The 24,422-nt window shown below is 38.6% G+C and overlaps 4 protein-coding genes across 4 annotated transcripts; 2 read left to right on the forward strand and 2 right to left on the reverse strand.

Moving 5' to 3' along the window:
• Window positions 1-361: 361 nt before the first annotated feature.
• LOC131334577 (abscisic acid receptor PYL9-like) lies at window positions 362-3,515 on the forward strand. Its single transcript, XM_058369678.1, has 3 exons — window positions 362-720; window positions 1,842-2,057; window positions 2,849-3,515. Exons 1-3 carry the CDS (start codon window positions 619-621, stop codon window positions 3,080-3,082), a joined length of 552 nt encoding a protein of 183 aa, XP_058225661.1. The 5' UTR covers window positions 362-618; the 3' UTR covers window positions 3,083-3,515.
• A 546-nt stretch (window positions 3,516-4,061) lies between these two features.
• LOC131334575 (pentatricopeptide repeat-containing protein At4g01030, mitochondrial) lies at window positions 4,062-7,370 on the reverse strand. The gene has a single exon (XM_058369676.1). It carries the CDS (start codon window positions 7,198-7,200, stop codon window positions 4,420-4,422), a length of 2,781 nt encoding a protein of 926 aa, XP_058225659.1. The 5' UTR covers window positions 7,201-7,370; the 3' UTR covers window positions 4,062-4,419.
• Window positions 7,371-9,477: 2,107 nt separating this feature from the next.
• LOC131334576 (protein WHAT'S THIS FACTOR 1 homolog, chloroplastic) lies at window positions 9,478-11,712 on the reverse strand. The gene has a single exon (XM_058369677.1). It carries the CDS (start codon window positions 11,360-11,362, stop codon window positions 9,764-9,766), a length of 1,599 nt encoding a protein of 532 aa, XP_058225660.1. The 5' UTR covers window positions 11,363-11,712; the 3' UTR covers window positions 9,478-9,763.
• Window positions 11,713-12,969: 1,257 nt separating this feature from the next.
• Window positions 12,970-18,358, forward strand: LOC131334578 (uncharacterized). Its single transcript, XM_058369679.1, has 8 exons — window positions 12,970-13,370; window positions 13,759-13,832; window positions 14,852-14,932; window positions 15,525-15,609; window positions 16,039-16,136; window positions 16,265-16,352; window positions 16,978-17,335; window positions 17,986-18,358. The coding sequence occupies exons 1-8, from the start codon at window positions 13,083-13,085 to the stop codon at window positions 18,237-18,239; spliced, it is 1,326 nt and encodes a 441-aa protein (XP_058225662.1). The 5' UTR covers window positions 12,970-13,082; the 3' UTR covers window positions 18,240-18,358.
• The last annotated feature ends 6,064 nt before the right edge of the window (window positions 18,359-24,422 follow it).

Consider the following 24,422-nt stretch of genomic DNA (forward strand, 5'->3'; position numbering starts at 1 on the left):
AAAGAAATATGAGTAGGTAAAATGAAAAATGTGCCCTATTCACAAGTTTTTTTACCTAAATATTGGTAAACTTGCTCTCACCATGTGTGTAGTATGCTCTCCACTTTCATCATGTTTTACACTACTAAAATAAAAAAAACACTCCTGGGTCGGTGCATGTACTCCTAAATGTTAAGTTAGCTGGAGCCCACACGCTTAATGCCCCCAACCCCATTTATTAGACCAGTATTGACGGTTCATCTTCAGTCCACAACGGTTCCAATTAATCTGTCACCACGGTAACGATCACAGCCTCGTCCTGTTAGTAGTGTTTTCTCTCTTTTACCAATAAAAGCAACGCGGAGATAAAATTGTTTATTTATTTTTAAATCGGAAGAATTGCTTTTCGGGCATAGGGCTGTCGGCGGACTTTATCAGTCTAGATTATATCTTCTTTTTTTTTTTGCTCTCTCTTTCTTCCCCAAGTCAAAACTCAAGCTGATGAGCTGAACCACAGAGAGAGAGAGAGGAGAGAGAGAGAGAGAGGTTAAGGTTATCTGAATCGAGAGGAGGCGTGGATTTGAAGCGGTTCGTGATAATTGTGGTGATTTTGATTATTGGAGAGAAATACTAACAATAATGGAGATTCATGAGTACATAAGGAGGCACCACAAGCACGAGATTAACGAGAATCAGTGCACGTCCGCTCTTGTCAAGCACATCATAGCCCCCGTTGATCTCGTATATACCTATCCCTCTCTCTCTCTCTCTCTCTCTCTCTCTTCATATATGAAGGCGTGAGTGTGTGTACGGATGTAGATACAGACATACATGCATGGATTAGGCAATTGAGTGTGCGATTTGCTGTTTATTCTAATTTGTTTGATTTGCGGTTAATTGCATGGAACGAATTGTTGTGATGGGATCGAGAATTCCTGATTTATTTTCTGATGCAGATTTGAGATGCTAATTGGATTCAATTCGTTTCGTTTCTTTGGGTATTTGTTTGAATTCGAGTTTGATATTTCGTTTCGCGAATTTAAAGCCATGTCTTGTGATGCGGTTTTAAGTTCATCCCTTTATAGCACCTGAAAGAGGTTCATATATTGAGGACTGGTTTTCTGAATTGATGATCTTTATAGTCTATATTGTAATTTGAGCTGGAGTATATGTGTGGTTGCCGACAATTTTCAAGGAAATTTAAGGACTTGGAAGAGTTTGACATTTGGAAGTGAAAAATTGGAGTCAAACGGTGTAAATAAATTGTTATCCTTCGATTCTTTAAACATGGTTTTCTAGGCCAATTATGGGAATGGTGGTCATCTAGAGGTTATTCAGTAGTTAAAAAAAGTTTGTTTAGCTTATTATTTTCTGATCTAGATTTGAGATACTACACTACACTACACTCCATTCAATTCGTTTGGTTTTGTTTCGTTTCTGAGGGCGTTTGTTTGAATTTGAGTGTGAGAGTTCATTTAGTGAATGTAAAGGCATGTCTTGTGATGTGGTTTTTAGTTCAACACTTTGTAGCACCTAAAAGAGGTTCATATCTTGAGGACTAGTTGTCTAAATCGGTGTTATATATTCTTGATGGTAATTTGAGCTGGTGTATATGTTTGTGGTTGCCGACAATTTTTCAAGGGAAGTTAAGGACCTGAAAAGTTTGACATTTGGAAGTTAAAAATTGGAGTTAAACGGAGTTGAAAACTCTCTTTTTTTCGCTTCTGTAAACATGGGTTTCTTGGGCAAATTATGGGGATGGTGGTCATCTAGATGTTATTTAGTGGTTAAAAGTTTTTTGTTCTTCTTTCTTTTCTAGGGAGATGGAGTTTTTCTTTTGAGGAACTATTTTCTTTGGTTAGGTTTGGTCGTTGGTGAGGCGTTTCGATCAGCCACAGGGTTACAAACCCTTTGTAAGCAAATGCACCATGCAAGGTGACCTTAATATTGGAAGTCTCAGACAGGTGAATGTGAAGTCAGGGCTTCCAGCCACCACTAGCACCGAAAGGTTGGAACTGTTTGATGATGAGGAGCATATCCTTGGAATCAGGATTGTTGGTGGTGATCACAGGTTGAGGGTATGGTTTTTTCTCTTTCTTCCTTTTTCTGTGCTTCCCTCTGCAGCCTACCTTTGTTAAACTGAGTATGGAAAAATGTTTCTGCCATGTTTTGACTGTAAATTTTTTGTTGCTGTTTTTACTTTTTAGAGAGTTAGAATCATCTATTGCTAGGATGAATGCCCTAAATTTTGTTTATGTTCACTGGATTGATAATACATGAAGTCTTGGCCCATGTGATTGGTAGGCTTGATAATGTGGGGCTATGTAAGCTCATAGGAAGAATAGTTGTACCTGGTTGATAGATTAACGATAAGAGGATATGTCGTCCCCTCCAACGACTGTTTAGAGTGGACGCCGGACCAATCATGGCTCCACTTTTACAACCGTTAAAACATAGGAGTATTTGATTTAGCAACAAAATTTAATCAAATCATGAACTTGTTTATTCTGAAAAGATGTTGCTACTTTTCCAAGTTCTCTTAGACAAGCATTAGTCAAAACAGTTACTGACATGTTTCCTTGGTGAATATGGATAACTGCCAATGTAGAACTTAACTCCCATCTCCCGATGATGGGCCATCCTTTGATACACTTTTCAAGAAATCCATTGTCGTTTGCCATAATTTTGTGTTTCACTTAGATGATTAGGTAAGAAGACTAAAGACGTACCTACTTCTGATTGGCTCTATCACCGTTATAGTTGTGTTTTTTTTATCTTAGTTACTGGCTTTCTTTTGTTTTGATGCTTCCAATCGTGCAGTTGTTGAGGAACGCTAAACTTATGGGGTTTTTGTTACGTTATTTTGCAGAACTACTCTTCAATCATTACTGTCCATCCTGAGATAGTTGATGGCAGACGCGGGACTCTTGTGATAGAGTCATTTGTCGTGGATGTACCTGATGGGAACACTAAAGATGAGACATGCTACTTTGTTAGGGCCCTGATCAACTGCAACCTCAAATCTTTGGCTGAAGTTTCAGAGAGACTGGCTGCCATTCACGAAGAGTCCGGTATCGTTACTCGAGTCCAAGTTTGCGAGTGAGAAGGATTTGAAAGTATTTTAGTCCCTGTCTGGCGAGGTTTTAGTTACCCAGAAGATTTGAAGACATTGGTTGGGGCATATCTTCCTCTTCCTCAAAAGTTTTGACCAGTCATGCTTGTAGTTCTGTCATTTTCCTTCATCATCATACTCTGGACAAGCACGTCTGATAAAACTCAGGTCTCTTCCACAGTTGTGTATTGGCTTGAGCATGGTGTATTAAGTTATTGTAATGTAATTTGTATATAAATGTTTACGATGTGTTCCCTATGGACTGGATTTGTATTGGTATTGCGTTCCTTCTGTTGTCACTTGCCGTGGACTCAATTTCAAACTGTACTTACTTCGGTTCTCAACCGATGAACATAAAAACCTATTGCACAAAGCTGCCACTTACAGTAAGGTATGCAAGAGGTGTGGAACATATTTGTTTGAAGTCCATGTATGTTACAAGTTTTGTTTTATGAAGTATGTATGTCATGTCCCTTGCTTCACCGTGTATGTGCCCTTGCCGATGGGTACTAATAATTGGCTGGGATTCCAATATATGTCAACACAAGTACGATAAAATCAGACGTATGATGAAATAATATAACCTTTCAGTTTCACTTTAGTTCAGTCAAATAAATGGGCTCAATCATGTTGCCGGGCATTTGCATTTATACGTAGTTTATGGAGTGTCTCTAACATCAGTAAACAAAATGCAGATCCTACATATTGTAATGCAACTGTTTCTGCCGACAGTTTAAGAGTTTTGAGATTGCAATATCAATAACTTGACTCTTATTCAACTTAATTCAAGGAAACTGTCCAAGCAGAAGTGATTCAATCCTACCCTGGCTCCCACTTGAACATGATGGAAAGTAGATTTTACTCTTCCCCGTTGCTGGCAGATAAGATATAGGCTGGAGCAGAAAATAAAAATTAAAGTTCTCTTTCTCCTCTTTCCTCTTGGGGTCGGAAAAGGAAAGAAAATAAATAGGCATTCGATAAATACTTCACGAATTTTTCATTATCCGTAATGAGTCTTGAAAGTACTTTTGTTTCGATTGATAAATACAAGATCCAGACACGGCTTAAAACTCCAGGCCTCTTCGATATGCTAGACAGTGTAGGTGTCTTCATATTTATGACCTAACTATCTTCAAAAATGCCTCACAATCCCCACCCTTTTGCATTAACAGCTCTCTTGCAGACAATCATCTCAAACTGATGGACAACAATTCTTCCTTGGCATCCGCTTTCTGTTTGATAATTTTCCACCAACCTTACCAAATCCACCTACTTGTCACCATTGAACACGCAAAACAATGCTCATAAACTCCACAGTTCTTCCCCCACTACCACAAGTCATTGCAGGAACATTTCCCCTCTCTGAAGTGGTGAAACCGGACACCATCTTTGAGGAAGATTTCGCGTCTTCTTAGCATGGAAATATACTTGGCTACTGTATGACAGTCGGAACAGACTCTCTTGTTCTGGATCACCCTAATAGGTGAAGAGCTTCTCGTCTTTAGCAGTCCATATGTAATGGCCAATTTTTCTGTGTGAGCAAGCAACAACTTCTCCTTTTCGTCATAATCAATATCCTGGATTACGCATTTCAGATCTGGGATGTAACCCGAACTTTTCATTTCTGAAATCAACTGATATAACTCGAAATATATCTCTCCTTCATCTGGGTGAGCTTTTCCTTTGGAATAGAACAAGTGAATTTTCGCATTGATTTGTATCCAACTCCATTGCCCAAGTGTCGCCATTTTCACACCCATCAAATCTCTAATGTTGTCTACATCCTCCCATCTGCCCGAAGCCGCATACAAGTTCATCATCAGTAAATAATTGGCAGGGTTATGTGGTTCTAACTTGAAAAGGTTCTTTGCTGCAATTTCCGCGAGCTTTAAATTTCCATGGATTCGGCATGATCCAAGAAGAGCGCCCCAAACGTTGGCATCTGGCATTATAGGCATCCTTTCAATAAAGTCCCAAGCTTCATCAAGAAACCCACATTTTCCAAGAAGATCAACCATGCAAGAGTAATGCTCAATTGTGGGGATTATGTTGTGATCTACCTTCATACTGTCGAAATATTTCCATCCTTCATTTACTAGACCTGAGTGCTTGCAACCGGAGAGGAGAGCTGTGAAGGTAATAGCATCAGGCCGAATACCCGCTTCTTGCATTTCATTGAAAAGTGAAATCGCCTCTTTTCCTTGGCCGTAGATTGAAAAACCCATGATCATGCAATTCCAAGAAGCCAATGTTTTGTCTTGGATTTTTCCAAAGACCTCGTAGGCACTCACAAGGCTGCCACACTTAGCGTACATGTCAATTAGAGCTGTATTTACATATACCTCTTCCATGAAGCCATTTCTAATTGCCATACAGTGTATCTCTTTTCCCTTCTGTAGCAAAGATAGGCTGGCACAGGCTCGAAGTAAGGTGGAAATGGTGGCCGAGTTAGGCTTGATACCATCTTCTTGCATTTGGATGGAAAAATCAAGTGCATCCATAAAGTTTCCTTTCTGTGTGCAACCAGATATTAGAGAGGTCCAAGTGACAACGTTAGGAGTCAAGCCTGAAACTTTCATATGGTGAATCATGGACAGAGCTTCCTTATTGCGGCCCCATGTTGAATACCCGAAAACCAGACCATTATATGTCACTAAATCTGGTTTAATTCCTGCCCTTTCCATCCGGTTCAACATTTGTATGGCATCTTCGAATTGGCCTGCGAAGGAATATCCTGAAATTAATGAATTCCAAGCGAAGATATTTCTATTCATCATACTATCGAAAACAGCTTGTGCGTAGGTTAGACTATCATTCTTCACATACATATCAAGCAGTGAAGTTCCCACATATAAATCATTGCTAAATCCATTTCTTACCACATAACAATGTAATTCCTTCCCAAGACTCAAGTAACTCAATTCACTAATCGCTTGAAGACCGCTGGTGATAGAGCTAGAGCTAGGTTTCAAACCAGCAGCTTGCATCCTCTGCAAAAGAATCAGGACTTCTCGGTATAAACCACAATGGAAATGACCTGACATAAGGGAATTCCAGGTTATAATGTCCGGATCCATATTACAACTCTCCATGTCGGAAAACAGTTTCTGTGCATCATGTAGATGACCAAGTGCAGTATAGCTAGAGATGATTGAGTTCCATGAAGACAAGTTACGCTTTTCCATTGAATCAAAAACTGCACTAGCAAGTTCAAGGCTATTGTTTCTCGAGTACATTCCAATTAGCGAATTACATACCCATACATTTGATTCCAATGCGCTTCGAATGATAAATCCATGAATCTGCTTTCCTAGATCAAGAGCTTCCACTTTTCCGCAGGCTTGCGCAACTTTAGCAAGTGTAACGCTATTGGCTTTCACAAATGAAAACTGCATTTCCTTAAACAATTGTAGAGCCTCCAACCATTTCTCATTTCTCAAATTCACCAAAACTGCCTCATTCCACAATAGACCCTCTTGGTCAGGCACTTCATCAAACACCTGATTTGCATATTCAATGCCCCAACAGCAACCATAAAAGTTCATCAGTGCACACTTGGAGTAGACATCCATGTCAAATCCCCTCTTAATCAAAGATGCATGAACTTCCGTACCTAACCATACAACCCTTACATTTGCACAAAGTTTCAAAACAATAGTGAGAACTCTACTTCCAAAGCTCACTCTTTTATTATGCAACTGACAGAAAACCTCAAGAATTTCAAATGGGTCTCCCCCAAAACTAGTGAATTCCTTTACAAAAGAATTCCAGTGAAGGTAGTTTTGTGCAAAACCCAGAAAGAAAACCATAGCAGATGAACGAAAATCGCCAAAAATTAAGTAAGATGTGATCAAAGATTGCATTTTGGCATCTGAATTCTTGTCTTTGGCCATTTTTGCTATCTGGGCATGCATTATTTTGACTGACTTCAAGGAATTAGGCTCGTGATAGCCATTTAAGCAATGAAATGGTGGAAGAGAAGTAGAGAGCTGGGTCTCTGCAACTCTAAGAATGCTAAACGCGGTGGAATGGCTCCGGGGTTTCTTGGTGATGAGTGGATTTTGGAGTGGTGATGGATTAATGGGGTGCAATTGAGGGATTGTCCCCATGAATGTGAGACAGCTGCGAATATAACTGAAGTTGGGCTGCGAAGCTGCCAAGAAAGATTAGTTAAGACTACAAAAGAGGAAATTGGAGTTGATAGTTTCCTGAAAAGTATTACTCCAGGGCTCAGATATCCAGTGGATAAGGCTTATCCTCTCTCTCTCGCTCTCAAAACGGTGGGTAGTGTCATTGAGCCATGAGGGGGTAAACAGTTCGTTTGGAGTCTTTGGACATTTTGCGATTAAACTATGCCAAATCAAATTTTAGTAGTTCGGTTTGATTGTTTATTTCGGTTTGGATATCATCCGAGATCAAGAGAAAAATCAGAAAGTTTGTTTCCATGTTAGAGAATTAGTAATTGAGCCAAAATGATTTTGCATCAATGCAGTACTCCGGTTTGGAGTAGTATTGTTTCGAAAAACATTTCTTGCTTTGTCAATACGTAGACAATGTGATTTGATTTTGATTTCTGAGGTTCCAAATTTAAGGATTGACACGGTACAAGAAAACTATTCATGAAAAGAAAATGAAGGCAGTGTGAGTCTGAACTCTTCATTTTAATTTTATGAACACTTTCATGGATAATTTTTATGTATCCTACCAAAAATGTCCAAATTTATTGCAAAAATAGTTGAATTGACTAATCAATAAACATGAAGAATTCGAGCCATACATGTAAACTAAGCGACTTCAAATTGAACAGAATGAAAGTCGGCTACTAAAAGGAAGCAGATTCAAGTAGAAAGCTGATAGTTTTTTTTTCATCCAAAGCCATTAAAAGGCATTATGTTTGTAAATCCAGAGTTTCTTTACCATTACAAGATCTTGAATCTGAATGAAAAATTGAAAGATTGAATCAACCACCTACACGTATTGGATTTAGCTGATTTTTAACAGGCCTACTCGCTTTTTTAAATTATTGAACAACTCGGATCATCCGTGCGGGATCCTGAGTAGACTCCATGTGATGGTCGGTGCACCGTTGGTGCTGCTCGGTCGGTGGCCGTAGTAGGGTTGTAAGAACAATTCATGCCAGTTTATTCTCAACCTTCTCACTCGGTGATCACCCTGCTAAAGTGCTAATGTAGTATTTAGCTACGGCATCTCACCACTAAACTTTACTGAAAGTTTCAAGTAGAGAGGAATAGGATCGACTATGTTTTAGGCGGTTGTGAACTAACGAGGTTTATTAGGATTCTTTAGAATCAAACTAACGTATTATGTATAAAATTTGGTTTTGTTTCTTTCCCTTTCCTCAAAATCATAATCTAATGAGAGAGTCTAAGAGTAAAAATGGAAGCAGTGCTGAAGATAAGAGTGAGCCAAGCATGAAAAAGTAGATACAAGTGATAAGAGTCATGACGACAACCATGAAAAATTACCCATCACCTAGAGTGCTAAGAAACTGAAAGCTAGTCTTTACCCTCGGCCTCCTATATAGGAGATCCCAACCCAGTATGCAAAGCTCGGTACAGTTCAAAGCTGTGGCAGAAGCTAACTCAGGTATGAAAGTCACAGACAATTATAATTTGAGTTCAAAACTAATATTAGCCCTTTCAAAAGGTTCCTGACTGATAAATCTATCAATGGCAAACTGTTCATTCATTCCCTCTTAAACAGTAATAAGAAACTAGTTATGTTTATCCAAGCCCTCTCTATTCTTTCCCCTTTTATCTAATGTCCAAGCAGGTCCTAGGGAAGAAGTCAATCAAACAAGCAGCTAACAGCTAAAAGAGCAAATTAGAATGTTGAATGATGCCAAAAAAAGTTGAAGAAGATCTAATAACAGTGATTTGACTAAGCTTTACTATGAGGAACACATAGTAGCCTTCAACTAGTTTCCCAAAATAATCCAGAAAATGTAAGCTGGAGGAAGGGAGACACCATAAAGATCAGACACATTTTAAGCTATCGATGAAATAAGTAAAACCAATTAAAAGCTTGTTAATGGTTTAAAACGTTAAAATGACAAGCATTCCAAGAAGTAGATGTTAGTTAACAATCTTACTGTTGAGTAAGAACATCAAATGTTTTCTTCCTTGATGCTTGTCCAAAGTTCCAAGCATCTTATTGCCAGGTCATGATCCAATCTTTGAGGCCACAGTCCCTATTAAATCTCAGCAAATACATAATCTAAACAATGGAAATAAGGCTACCAAGTATCATCTATATTGGGGGCAAACTAAAACTAACCTATTTGTGCTCTCCAACATGAAACAAACTCATATTTTTATAGCATACCAGAAGAAGCTTACTGATACAACAGCCACACAAATGTTCAGTTTAAAATCATGATGGTAAGGCAAGTAAATAATTAAATTTATATCAAAACAACATAATTTCAGACAAAAGTCTCTTTCTCAAGCAGTTTCCTGGGCCTTAAATATGAGGAAGAAGATCCACGATTCACATTGGCACAAAAATGCAGAACCCTCCAAATGGTGAAGTGCATTTTTGCTTCTAGGAGGACAAAACACCTGTTCTAATACACTCCAAATGCAACAATTTAACTGCATTTACACCTCCGTACCCAAAACTAGAGAAATACAAATTGATTTCCTACCACTTTCACCAGCGCTCTCTAGGCCGACCATCTGGAAATGCAAGCACCTTTTCTTCATTCTTCAAATTCTCTACCTGTTTAGGTAATTTGCTGACTCCAATTCTCACACTTCCACCATCTTCATCAAAGTCCGGGGGAACCTCATCGTCATCGCCTTCTAAATCATCAGTATCATACTCATCATCAAGATCGTCCCCGTCATCATAATCATCCTCCTCCTCCTCATCAAATTCATCGCCCACCATGTCATCAATATCAAACCATTCTTTTCCACCCTCTTCCCTGCTTCCTTCGACTGGCTCATCAGTTCCCTCTGCTCCATCGCCATCAGTCCTGGGAACACCTCTTCTTGGAAATCGTGGAACAGCAACAAGTGAACGGAGCTTCTCCTTATTAAGCAACAATCGATCCTTCTCGACCAAGTGCGAATCATGATATGCTTCTCGAAGGAAGACTGAATCTCTCTCTCCTTTCAAGGAGACATAGAACATATCAGGATGCCTAATCAACATCCCCCTCAGCTGCTGAGAGAATCTAAACTCTTCGCGAAAATGAGTGAGGTGGTCCACCAGAGTTTTCTTCTCGATGGTTAGGCTCAATATTTCATGAATCACCCCACATGCATGCTTTTCTTTCTCCAGCGTACCCGACCTTAATGCTGAAAAATCAGAGTAAGGCGATATATAAGGCATGTCTCTAAACTGACCAATCCTCCGCATTTCGCCTCTGGAAAGATTAAGGCCCTTGGGCAGCATTACTCTATTAAACTTCGGTGGTCTATCTATTATCAGATCTTTCGCATCTAACTCTCTATACCGATTCTCCTCCTCGGCTAGCTCAGCCGCAGAAACAGCAAGTTCAGGATCCCAATGAGTAAGCTCTAGAGCATGGCCTCGTCCAGTCATAACAACTTTAAAATATTGTGGGTACCGGCGGCAAATTGTGTCGCGGAATTCTTGAGGAAGCCCGAAATCAGACATCAAATGGGAAATCTTTTCGACAAGAATACGCTTCTCCAAGGACATCATCAACAACTTTCGCAACTTAACGACCAAAACATCCTCCATCTGATTCCTAATCCTCAACTCCTCCATATAAAGCCTTTCCGCCTCGGGTGTCAACTTGAACTGGAGCGAGTAAGCCCCTTCTTCCACAATCTCAAAAATCGCCGGATACTTCCTCAATAAGGCAATAAATCGTCGCCTTTTCTGAAGACCTAGTGCCTTTCTATACCTACCCATGTCACGAAGCGCCATTATCCTATCGGGGTTACTCACCAGAATTTTCCTGATCTTCATAACCAATTTAAGCTTCTTATCCCTCTGTATCACACTATCGAAAGGAATCTCTTTTCTTCTCTTGACAGCAGCTCTTATCGGACCAAATGGAACGCGGGTTCTCGGTACATTACCAAAAGGAAAATGTTTTTCCTGTGAACTAAAACTTTGACCCAGAAATGATGTGTTCCATGATCCATACCACGGTAGACAAACATGGGTTTTTGAAGAAAGCTTCGGTTTCTTAGTGAATGTCGATTTGAATGAGCCGAAAAAGGGTATAGTAGCAATAGATGGTGATGTTGACAGAAACAGTTTGGGCTCCATAATCAGTCTCTTTCTTTCAGAAGAGAAATAAAATAAGGAAGTTTAAGCATAAAGATACCAATAGCTATACGCAAAGCAGAGAAACCCTAGGAATATAATCCCAGCAAGTATTGCTCAATCATAATCAGTCTCTTTATAGGAATACTGGAGAGAGAGGCAATTCGTATACACACAAGTGAAGCTAGAGAGAGAAAACGGTAAGACGTATACAATGGATGAAGAAGATGATTACTTACCAGGTATACAAGAAGATTGGGAGATGAAGCAGGTTGGGGTTTATCAATGGAAAACCCCTCTCAGCAGATATTCCTGATTCTGTGACCAAAACATTATCTTGTCCCAAGGGAATTGGAGGGTAATAAACTAAGGGTGCCGCTATTTGCAGTCCTTTATTTTCTCTTATAGTTCGTTAAAATTTTTTAATTATAATCGACAGTTAGTTATCGAAATTGAGATATATTTTCAGCATTCAATTACTGAAATATAATATTTTTTTCAACAGTTATTTACCGAAAATGTATGTTCGGTAGTTATTTACCGAAAGTTGAACATATTTTTGACATGTAGCTACTGAAATATAATCTTGTTTTCAACAGTTATTTACCGAAATTTTATTTATGATTTTCAACTACCATTTACCGAAATGTAGTGAGTTATGAGAGAAAATAAAAGGCTGCGAATAGCAGAGCCCTGAACTAAAAATGGGAGAAATGGGAGGGTACAGTTGTCTTGACAACAGAAGTTTAGCCTAACATGCACTTTTATTCCCTAAACTATACACTTTTTGTCCATCTTGTCCCTAAATTAAGAATTCAAGCTAAATCATCTTTAAAGTATGTCAACTAAACCCCACCCCACCCGTTCTTCCTTGAAAAACATGAACCTAGGCTACGAAAGTGTTGCGAACGTGTGCTATGGGTGTAACCACCGGCTTTGCCCAACTTTTCTAAGCTTACGTGCATCACGATTGGGATTGGAAACAATACCATAATAAAGACACTTTGAAGATTGGCTATTCGATGAAAGTTACTCATAACATATGCCGGTGATATATACACAAAATATCATCACGTCATCTTGAGCCAAAACAGAGCATTGCTTTGGAAGAAAATTTTGAAAATGGAGAGAAGAAAAGAGAAATTGATAGTTATTTTTTGAAATTGTTCCACCCAAGTATCATTATATTATTCTCATGTTAGATTACCCCCAAGGGCCTCAATCCCTTTGTTCAATAACCCTATTCATGGAAGAAAAAAAAAACATTTAATTGATTTCACTCTCAATTTAAGCCTTGGTTGTCTGTTGACTGGGAGAAAAAAGTGATTTAGCCACAGAATACTATTTATGCTCACATCGCCAATCTATACAAGAGCTTCACCTAACACTTCCATCAATCAAATTTACGGTTTTTAATAGAAAATTGACATTCACCCTTCTTTTTGTGTTATCCACACCTCCTTTGTCTTTTAGCAAAAAAAAAATTACATTTTCAACACTAAAAAACAAAAAAAATGAGACAAAAAAGAAGTATGAATATCAATTCTCTGATTAATATACTGATTTAAATACTTGAAGGACATTTTAGGTTGATTTGTTAACTTGAGGATGACATATAAAAAGATTGAATAACTGAGAGGATAAAAATGCATTTTACCCGAAAAAGTACATCTTTCTTGTTCTTGATCTTCTGGCCCAGTTTTGATCGGAGGCGCCGGAGGATATGGTGGGTAAGAGGCGAGAGAGGCGAGTCGCCGAAGGTTCGGATCGCCGTCGGGACCGAGTTGAACTGTCAAATCGAGAAGACCTGACCACACGATCAGCTAGTTCTAAATCCATCCACGATCACAATTTCTTCACTATCTTCGTCGTTATCTTCTTCACAGTCTCTACTTTGATTTCCCTAATTGTATACCGTACTCGATACGCTTCACGTACGGACGCTTCTCTCCCACACGTACACCAACCAGGCTTCGTCAAGACTGACATCAGTTACCTCGAAGTTCTTACTGTACGTGTTTCCATCTCTCTCTCCCACACAGATGTCAAGACTGACATCCTTCCCATTTTGCTTGCTTGGTATTATATTTTGGGATTTCCCCTCAAGTTTAAATTTTCACAAACTAACACTCATAAATGATTAAAAGCAGTTTTAAGGTAGATAATAAGGGGTAGTGTTGGGAATCTCTCAAATTTTCTATGGAGACCTGCATCAATTACATTTTCCCTTAAAAAGTTGAGTTCCCGTAAAGAGCAAACAATATGGGACGGAGGGAGTATATATAGATGTCTCATTTATGTATAGGTACATGAGTGTGGGTACACATTGTTTTTTAGTTGTAGTTGTGGTTGAGATAGAACTTTGTGGTATTTCACCTATTTCTTGTTTAGGAATTCAGGAAAATTCGAAGGTCTCAGAGAATACATCTCACCGGCATTTTACGAATGTTGTACTGGCCTACATTACTCCATGGTAGGTTCATCTTGTAAAATTAATTTGCTTATTTCTTAAGTAAAATTTTTTTGGGTTCATTTGAAAGCAAAGTGATCAACCTTTATAATTGAGTTTATTAGGCGTACAAGTGGTTAATTGTTATAGACGTTTCCTGCCCTTGACTTAAAACTTCATTTGGTATGAAACATTCCAATAGAGAGTTCGCATTTAAGCATTAAATTTGGTTAAAAACTTTGTTCATGGGATAGCGGTAAATTTTGAGGCCCACAAAATGGCCTTGAGATATTTGAGTGAACAAAAGAGTCTCCCTTCATTTGGGTTAAACTCGTTCTCATTTAGGTTTGGGAAAAGGAGTGGAAAGATGGTTTTGGTGTTATTTACTCAAATACAAATTTTGGTTGACATTTAAGGAATGAGTGGAGATTCTCTTGTTTGATTGAAACAAGATTACATACCCATCGGTAATGTGTGTAATGTTGGGTAGAAAAGCTCTGTGAGTTTTCCTAGGCTTTCCTTTTGTTCGGTTCTAATTTTTTAAGGTAGGAGGACGACACAAATAGCATCTTAGGATATGTATATTGTGGACATCTTTGTGTTTTAATAGCTTATACGTGGTAGGAAATTAGGAATATTGGCTTGTATATTGTGGACATCTTTGTCTTCTATCAGCAGGCCATTTAGTGAGCTGAACTAGATTTGGAGCTGAAACTTGTATTCTCAGTCAAACTAATTTTTGTCACTAAAAAAAAAATGTACGTTTGCAATCAATGAAAAGCTTATGGGAGAAACTCAGAAATTTGTTTGGTGGTATAGTTGTGTTTTTGCTAGCAAAGCTGTTATTTAAATTTTCATGGTGATTTGTAGAAGCTCGTGGGTCCATATATATTTCTTCCACTATCATATTCACATCAGTTCTTGGGTCGATTGTACTCTATCCTGCATTTATTATCTACTGTTGGCATTTGTTTGATAACCATATTTGCCAATTCAAACCTTGAGCTTATACGAATTCATGTAAGACATAATAAATGGTGCAGGAACTCAAGAGGTTATGAAATTGCAAAGAGGTTCAACTCCAAGTTTACACATTTGTCGCCTGTGTGGTATGACCTGAAGAGGTGCGTCTGAATTCTGATTATCCAGTTCAGTAAGTCCTGCATCTTAGAGGTATTGATGCCTTGATGGGGAGGCTGAAGTTTCTCCTTTGGGTTCTTTAGAATACATTGACCCCTTTGGTTATGGTTGACACCTGAAGGATTCAAAGGGATTAAACTTGTTTTTTGAGATTTCAAGCTTTTCCTGCCACTGCTCGCTTTAACTATCTTACAGAAGTACTATCATGGCCATAATTAAGTCTCACTGGTGGATTAAACTTGTTATATAAGATTTCAAGCATTTCTCGTCACTGTTCGTTTTAGCTGTTTTACCAAAGTACTATCGTGGTCATAATTCCTGTTGATCCATAGTCATGAACTGTTCTCAGCCAGCCAAATGACCTACTTTTATGGATGGAGCTTATTGTTGCTGGCACAAATCCTCAACATAGCTAGTTTTGTCTTTTTGTTTCTTTTTTGCTGATTGGCAAAATGGGACTCCAAGATCCCAGAATTTGGACGTTTGTGCTAAAACTAAGGTATGAGAAGTTGAACTGTATATACTGGGGCTGCCTTTATTGTCAAGTATCATATCTTTTCTTCTTTCTGTTGCCAGCGAAGGGCCAAAGTTAATTCTGGAGGGAAGACACAATGTTGATAGAGAATGGATTTCAGATCTTAGAATGAAAGGAGATGCTCAGGTATAATCAATGCATGTTGTCACAGGTGGAATGAGGCTGATCTACTACATTCCTACTTTTGGGATTTCCATGTCTTGTTAATAGAAGATGACTATTCAATAATTCATGGACATCTCATTTGATTGTGAAACTTTTGAGGCTTTGTTGAATGAGTGAAGAGAGTGCATGACTTTTTGGTTCCAGTAAAAGATGCTCATGAAATTGAACAAACATTTAGAGAGTTTGAAACAGAATCATCAGCTCACGTTCTTGGTTTCTTGTTTAGAATAGTTCTATTCTTTTACTTGAAAGGTTGGCGCACCTCGCATTTAGAGGGAAATATCTTCCCTCGGAGACCACTATGATCATAAGTACTCATACTTCTAGTTTTGTCCCGCATTGTGTGTGGAATAGTTCAATATCAGACTCTCTCTCTCTCCCTCAAAATAGGTTTTGCCAAGAGTTGTTCTGGAAGCATTACCCAGTGAGCTGCTGAAAAAGAAAAAGCAGAGGAATAAAGCTATCGATCTTATAGTGGCAGAATGCAAGTAAGCCTTCTATGCGGCAACAGATTAACAAGTTGTTTTCTAGTTATACGAGGATGACATGATTTTCACATGCAAGTAAGCCTACTTTTGGGATTGAGTACTTCTTGTGTCTCTTCTCTAAATTACAGGGAAATGGAGTATGATGGTATTGTTCTCGAATCTTGGTCAAGGTGGGCAGGTTATGGAGTCTTGCAAGATCCAGCCATGCGGGATATGGTACATGAATACTCCCAGTTGTGTTCCTGTGTCTTTTGAACAATTCTTTGCTGTGCGACTTTAAAATAACTTTGTACACACCATCTTCCACATTTAATCAGCTAGAGTGCAGGGGCTTGCAAATATCTCATTATCTTTTATTCCAGGATACCTTAAGAGCCTATTCTGTACAGATGATTTATAATCTCTTGTTTCGAAAAACTAATTGGCTTGGTTTTCTCTTTGATGCACCTGGCAATTAGCCATGCCATTTTGTTTCATGTTCTACTACCACTTTCCTCTCTCTTTCTTTCCTTGGCTGCCTCCTTGCTTTGCTTTTTTTGGGTTTTCAAATGTACTATACTGCAGAATTTAGCAAAATCAAGAAGAAAACTTGCTGTTGTTATACCTGACTCATGTTTTAATTGTCATAGCAGATATTCTCGTCATATTGTGTTCATTTGTACGTAAATATAGAACCTTGTGAGCACACTGTGCTCTTAAGTCTTGAGCGATAAGGCTGTGCTTTTTCAGTTAATTGGTTTTTGGCATTTTAACCTGTACATTTACCATTATATATGAAGCCATTTTATATCTTCTGACATCTGAAGATGTGCGTGGTACCTTTATTGCTTTGCAAGTCTAGGCACTTCAGTTCATAAAGCAACTTGGGCAAGCACTTCATGCTGTGAGCTTAGAGAGGAGCAGTGGGCAACAACGTTTACAACTAGTGTACGTTATAGGTCCACCATATTCAGAGAAACTTCAAACGCATGATTTTGGGCCGGAAGATCTTAAAAGCTTGAGTGATGCTGTAGATGGTTTCTCACTCATGACCTATGACTTCTCGGGTCCTCAGCGTCCGGGTCCCAATGCACCTCTGAAATGGGTCCGTTCTACTGTGCAGCTGCTCCTTGGTCCCACCAGTAATGGTGCTCGAATCCTGGCTCATAAGATATTTGTTGGTCTCAATTTCTACGGGAACGACTTCAGCCTCTCAGAAGGTATATATCACTTTGTTTAATCTCAGAACTATTAATTTATGTTTGGTCTTAACAAATTTGTACTATACCCGATGCTCTTGACTGATTAAGCAGAGCACATGAAGGAGGATATCATTAATCAAATAAGGCACCATGATTGGCGATTTCAAAAGACCAAGTCCTTGGGGTTTCCAAATTTCTTGACTTTGGAGAAAGTAGACACACTTCCTCAGGGGCTTTCTTTGTTTTGTTCTAATTTTATTGGATGTCCCAAAAGGGACTCCTTAGGAGCCTTATCTTCATTTTAAATGAACCCATCTGGGACCTTGTCAGTGATTTTGATCTGCATATGCTATATGCATTGAACTCATCATATTATCTGGATTGCAGAGAGGAATATTTGACTTCGGCAGAAACGTGCCCAAATCAAGAATGCTTTAATTATAATAAACTCCTAAAACTCTCTAATCATGAATCCAATGACCTTTCTAATGATCCATAATCTCGTGCATTTCATATCTGGAGTCCTTATCCTGCCCAAAGGAGTATTTCTGATTCATGGACTGTGGTATTTGATAGGGTGTTTACTAGATACAACCTTTCTTCCAAATGAACATTCATAATGACATGCATATACATGGCAGCAGACGATTGATCTCCTGAATTTGCAGGTTTAGGTGGTGGAGCTATCATCGGAAGTGATTACCTGTCTTTGTTGGAACTGCACCGGCCTTTGTTGCAGTGGGATGAGAACAGTGCAGAGCATTTCTTCATATACTCTGACGATAAGCATGTCAGGCATGCTGTATTCTACCCGTCACTGACTTCCATAGCAATGCGTCTGGAGGAAGCTCGTTCATGGGGTGCTGGCATCTCAATTTGGGAAATTGGTCAAGGTTTGGATTACTTTTGTGATCTTCTGTAGGTAGAGATCAATCGTATTGTTCATCCCTAGAAATTGTTACGTTAATTTTGGCTATTTGTTCTCCATTTTTATGTAACCGGAACGGAGTTTATAAATCAGTTGAGGCTCTTCTCAGTCAACGTTACCTTTCAGATGAGATGCTAATGGTTTGCTCATTGCTTCTAGCTAGCTTTATGCATGGTTGGTCATTAAATCCTACAGGAATTTGTCACTGGATTTTTTTACTCCTGCTTCGTTACCCAGAGCTTTATTAACCCAAAAATCTGTTCGGTACCCCCCTACCCCCTCTCAAACATGCTAAGCTATATGCAAGAGGCTACACAACTGTAAACAAAGATTATAGCATTGAAAATGATGCGAGGACGAGCAAATTTAGGTCTGCGACTTTTATCTTCAAGAGGCAATTGTTTGGCTATCTATTCCCAGGGCCACAAGTATCTTTGGTGCATAAATCTGCAGTGAAATCATCGTTAGTAATGTGATGTGATCGCTATATTTTGAAGGAGAATAGTTACACTTTCTGTGGACAGTTGGCCGAAACCATACTTCCCAGCTTGAAGGGATGGTGAACTGTTTTAGCTGGTAAAGTCTATTATTCTTCCTCTTTGCTCGTGGCTTCTGAAGTATAATTCTATTTGTATAATGGACCATATGCCATTGCATTGATGTTTTTTCGACTTTAGGGCTGATTGGTAAACCGTGAAAGAACGCAGAAAATTGGCCGGTACCTTGTTGTGATCGTGGTCCATTTGGGCAGTACCAAGCAAATAAGGACAATGTAATGGCTTTGTTGAATGCACAAGCTCCATCTCATGTCAGAATAAGATTAAGATGGAGAATGAGAATGGAGTAGATAAGCAAAGCAAAGCAACAGGGTTCCGAATCTCAAGTAGTAAAATTAGACATATGGAATGGGATAATTATGTACGGTACTCATGAAATATGCCTCAACTGCCCTCCCCGCGGGAGAACGGACACATCTTTGCCCGAGTCCCACAAAAAAGGAGACGGGGTCGGTACCGAAATCGTAGGGACAGCCGCGCCGGGCCGTCTCCGGCCACCAGACGGCCGATCCAATCCGTCCAAAAATTCTAAAAAACAAAAAACGACGGGCCTACGCGGGAATCAACGGCATCCGAGGTGTGTAGGGTGGTTAATCCGAGCATCCTTTTTTCATGTATACATATATACACGAAAAATGGGTGCTCAGATCAAACACCCTATACATATATACACAAAAAAAGGGTGCTCGGATCAAGCACCCTACATACCTCGGATGCCGTTGATTTCCGCGTAAGCCCCCTCTTTTTTTTTCTTTTTTAGAATTTTGGACGGCTCGGATCGGCCGTCCGGTGGGCAGAGACGGCCTGGCGCGGCCGTCCCTACGATTTCGGTACCGACCCCGTCGGTACCAATATCATTTTCGACAAAAAAGTCTCTCTCTTTCCATGTAGTTTTGAGCCAAAATGAAAATCCAAATTTGAAAATTTAAACCACAAATTAAAAGGGCTTTTGCCCTTGCTTGAATACAAAGAATAGTTTTCCGAAATGAAACCAAAATTATCCATCAACGCTTCCTAGCTGACGCCAAATTAAAATGAAATCGCCACCATTTGTCCGTTAAATATCTTGTTATGCATTTTATTTTTTTTTGTTTTAAATTGCAATAACTAGCTTCATTCTTGTATCTAGGACGTGGAGCGGTAGGAACAGTGCAAATAACTTCGAAGTATCCTTTATCAAATGCCTGTGATTGAATGTACTTGATTTTCCAGTAGACCATTTTAATCATTACCCATAGGATAGTGGTGACATTGTCCGTAGGATCCTAGCTGAAATTAGCTGGACAACATTTCCAAAGACTATTGTCTTGTTACCTTAGATTCTTTCGTCTTATTTCTCTCATGCATCATGCTACTTTGGATGTGGCCCGTCGGGCGATTTTTCGGATTAAAAAAAAAAGAAAAAATACTTTGGATGTGCGGTTCAATCCCGAGTCAGCTTTTGTAGTAGTTTTAGCTTTTAAGTCCGATGTTGCAATATAAACAAGCTGACAGAAAGTTTCTAGTCGAACATTGCTTAACCAGATTAACCGAAGTTATTTAAGCAGTAGTAAAAATTTGCGTAGAACTTGAAGATCATATCATCCAACCACATACACATCAATTGCGTGAAAATCTAATCGCAAGAAAAAATCATGGACACAAGCACGACACTGGTAACTAAATTATGAAGTACAGCTTCCAAAATCCAAACGATTAAGATTTTATACCTGCTTCGAGACCGACTGTAGTTCTAATCTTTAAGCACGTTTGTTCAGATCTCCTCTTGTACTTGCTGATCTTAACTTCCCACACCAAGTAATGTAATCATTCGTGCATGTGTAATCTATCACTATACATTACATGAACAGACTTTTTCCTACGAACCAATAATAACGAGTAATCTAAGTAGGCACTTGTTGCCTAACACTAAATGGACACGTACAGACTTTACCCTACAAACCAATATCAGAAGCAGCACTCTTGAGTCTTGGCTGCTGTTAGCTCTAATTTTATGTGAATTCCAATTCCCATGGACAGTGATTGCCGAGTTTCTTAGAGGTTGAATCTCTTGGAAAACAATCAAAGATATTGCCTTGTTCGATCATAGCCTCTGTGCCAATCCTCCATCTGCTATGTCCCTGATCTAGCTCTTGTGGTAGAAGGGTGATTTGGACAACGAGACTGGTAGGATGGGGAATACGGCATCTCATGTGGTTTTTGTATGGACACTAGACGGGTGAATCGATACGCAATAAACAGATCGAGAGGAAGGCCTAAGAGAACTGCAGTTAGTGATAAGATAACCAATGCTATTACTGCTATTTGAACCAACAAGACAAGAGGAACAAGGACGGACCCAAATAATGGTAACAGAAACTTGTTAGTTGAGTTGTTTTTGTTTCGAGTTTTCAGAATAATGACAGAAAAGAAGAAGGGGTTCTCTGTGACCCACTTAAGCTGTCTAGCATTGCCGAGTTTTTTCTTCATGAAATGGGCAAATTAAATCAATTGTTATTTTCACTTATTTTGTTTTGAATAATCTTTGAAGGATGGATACATATTTACACTGAGTTATTTTATGCACTTGTCTGCCATTTTGGTGTTTGTTTGAAGCACTGATGTGGATGGTAGATCACCAACTTTAATGGTTAGTTATTTTCAAGCACATTCTCTTGTCGTTTCTGTGCTTGTTTGAATCACTGATGGAGATCCATGGAGGGAAATGGATAAGGAAAAGAGGATTAGACAACTTCAACGGGTAGCTTAAGCGGCAACATAGATGAGTTGTAAATCCAGACATCTTGAGTTGAAACTTGACAACCTCTTGGCGATAGGTTGCAAGAAAGAAATCTCTTATGAATTCTTGAGTTCCGGCGTTGATAGTCTGCCTTTAACTAGACCTGAGAGAGGAATAGTCGAGATGCACGTATGCTAGTTGGACACCTTGACCGTCCAAATAACAAAAGAGGGAGGATTTGGTCTATGAGCGAGGACATTTTTAGCCGTTGTTCTTTTTTTCAAAAATTCATGTGCCCCGTTCACAATAATTTTTTATTTATTTATCTCTTACAATTCATTACTTTCAAAAAAAAAGCTGATTACCACCGGCCAAAAAGCTGATCTGTGTTTCAGCCGTAAGAAAGGCTTATTAGAAAGCAGAAAAGCTACGTGCACAGCAGCTGTGCACAGATTCCATTTTCTCTCTGCTCGGGTCGCACAAAGATGATCGAAGCCGCTCATGTTGTTCTAAATATGTCGTTTAAGGTCTCTGTAAAAAATGAGCTTCGTTCGATATCGTTAGAGACGTTAACAAAACATCCAAAATCACTTCAGAATTTAGGTGCGACCCGAGTCGGGAGAAAATGAGATCTGTGCACAGCTGCTGTGTACACGCTGCTGTGCAAGTAGCACAGCTCATTAGAAAGCTTTGCAACTCTCGTGAAAGCTGCCAAAATGTACGTATTTGACATTTTTATTCTTTTTCTAGTAACTAGAAAACAAGTTGTCTCAGCTGAACCATTAAACCCTAAAACCTTGTACGGACTTGATTAGTACTCCTATCTTCTCCTACCTCTTCTCCTATATTACTCTATAAATAAATAAATAAAAGAACAAAGTTGGTAAAACCGTATCTGGTTTTGTTTCTTCTTGAACTTTACTGTATTACACCACACATGGATTTTGTAACCTAAATCGTCATGTTCACTGTACAATTGAATACCAATATATGGTTTAGTCAACTCCAAAGTTTGGTCAAATGGGCAAAAGAAAACAACTATAAAGAGTTTGTCCTAAGAGGTCGCAAGCTTGAATTTTACCCAAACTAAACATTCTGAACTTTCGGGTCAATGGAGATTTTTTTGAACATCCGGTTATTAAAAAAAAAGAAAGAAGATAGATACGGTAAAGTCAAAGCTTGTATTTGGATGTTGAATTTGTAGGTATGTTTGCAAGAAAGAGATTCTCTCCGGTTCCCTCATGGAATTGGCCTTGTCCTAGTTATTTGTGGATCTTTCTCAGGCCTATTTGGATTATCAAGACTTGTTACTTCTTAAAGCTTGTTGAAACCATGAATCACGCCAAAATGGCAAAATCATGTTCATCGAATATTGATTAATACGTATATTTTTGAAACACATTTATATTGTTAAGAAAAAGTTTAGATACAATGAATTGAAACTTGTATCAAACAATTGAATACCTTTCTAGTTGCTATTCCGAAGCACCTATAAGAAAATGGAATACCTAGCTCCCTACTCTGGTATATATGATTTGCATTCCATAAGTGTAGCTAACCAAAGTATACTAATACTTTAAGCTCTTGTTCGGTTGTGGGTTTAGAAAAAAAAATTCAAACCTAAGTCCACTCATTATCTATATTTTCAATTATTATTTTCATTTTTCTCTCCACTCATTATCTTATATCCAATCATTAATCTAATTTCTCTCTTTATCTCTCTCCACTCATTATTCATATTCTCAATTATTATCATATTTTCTCTCCTCACTTATTACCTAAAAACCAAATCCAAATTTTTTTCAAACTCACAACGAAACAAGGCATAAGTAAGCAGGTTTAGTGAACTTAGTAATGCTCTTAACTACAGTTAATTAATCCATAAGTTTAACCACTTTTGATGGTGCATGAGCTTAGTAATCCAAAGATATGGACCTCTCATTTTGTATGATGTAACCCAACTACATCAACTCTTCAGAGTTTTTGCTACTACTGAGAAATTGCCACAGGATACAACAGCATTAAGACAAAACTGAGAACAAGCTACACTAGTAGTGGATAAAAGGCTGCCAAACACATGAAAATACAGTTCAGCCCCTATCTACAGCAAGTCCTATCTCCTTTAGCGAAGTGGTAATTATGTCTTCTCTCAAGAGCAAGTTTACTGGTGGGTATGCATATTATCTTGTGAACAATTCACAATTCTATTTTAGCTATTAATTTTTTCTTTCACAATTACACTAATACCATCTATTTTACCAAACACCAATTAAAATATACATTTTCGCTCTTTTCCTATTATCTTTATCGTTTATTTTGATTTCCCCAATTGGGTTGGGGAGAATAACAAGAGCGTGGGAGGGAGGAGAGAGAAGAAAATAATATTTTAATCCTCATGAATATATAGTTGTTCGGTAGGAATAACTATCAACCGTTCACAAAGGAAAAATAGAGCCATGCTTGCTGAACCTGCTGCAAGCTTGTTTTGGTGCCTTAATTAGGTAAAATAGCTACAAATGTTGGTTTTGCTACTTTGATGTAGTTGCTCTAAGTCCGAAATTGGGGGAATACCAAGACAGAGGATCTTGTTCCATAGAGGGTGCTTTTTGTCTTTTGGCCGAAGTGATATCCGAGTTGGTTTACCTGCATTTCGACTAATTTTTAGAAGATCAGCTTACTAACTATAGGTCTATTTATAAAACTGAAAAAAGAAGAACAACGTATGCGACGGATCTCACAAGAATTAATCACACGTAAGGAGTTTTAAAATTAAAACCTTAAAAGAAACAAATCTTGATGTGTTTTTTACTTTAACCACCCGACCAACCCATGCCACTAGAGTATGTTCTTATTACAGCCAATTCAAAACACGAACAACTACAAGTCAACCACTTACATACA

Source organism: Rhododendron vialii, chromosome 7a, assembly GCF_030253575.1.
Source record: "Rhododendron vialii isolate Sample 1 chromosome 7a, ASM3025357v1".
Lineage (NCBI taxonomy): Eukaryota > Viridiplantae > Streptophyta > Magnoliopsida > Ericales > Ericaceae > Rhododendron > Rhododendron vialii.

Coding starts and splice junctions, on each gene's coding strand:
- LOC131334575 (XM_058369676.1), bottom strand. CDS start 7,200: ATGGGGACAATCCCTCAATTGCACCCCATTAATCCATCACCACTCCAA.
- LOC131334578 (XM_058369679.1), top strand. CDS start 13,083: ATGGTGGGTAAGAGGCGAGAGAGGCGAGTCGCCGAAGGTTCGGATCGC. Junction 13,833..14,851: donor CTGGCCTACATTACTCCATG/GTAGGTTCATCT, acceptor TAAATGGTGCAG/GAACTCAAGAGGTTATGAAA. Junction 17,336..17,985: donor CGACTTCAGCCTCTCAGAAG/GTATATATCACT, acceptor CTGAATTTGCAG/GTTTAGGTGGTGGAGCTATC.
- LOC131334576 (XM_058369677.1), bottom strand. CDS start 11,362: ATGGAGCCCAAACTGTTTCTGTCAACATCACCATCTATTGCTACTATA.
- LOC131334577 (XM_058369678.1), top strand. CDS start 619: ATGGAGATTCATGAGTACATAAGGAGGCACCACAAGCACGAGATTAAC. Junction 721..1,841: donor TCATAGCCCCCGTTGATCTC/GTATATACCTAT, acceptor TTCTTTGGTTAG/GTTTGGTCGTTGGTGAGGCG. Junction 2,058..2,848: donor GTGGTGATCACAGGTTGAGG/GTATGGTTTTTT, acceptor GTTATTTTGCAG/AACTACTCTTCAATCATTAC.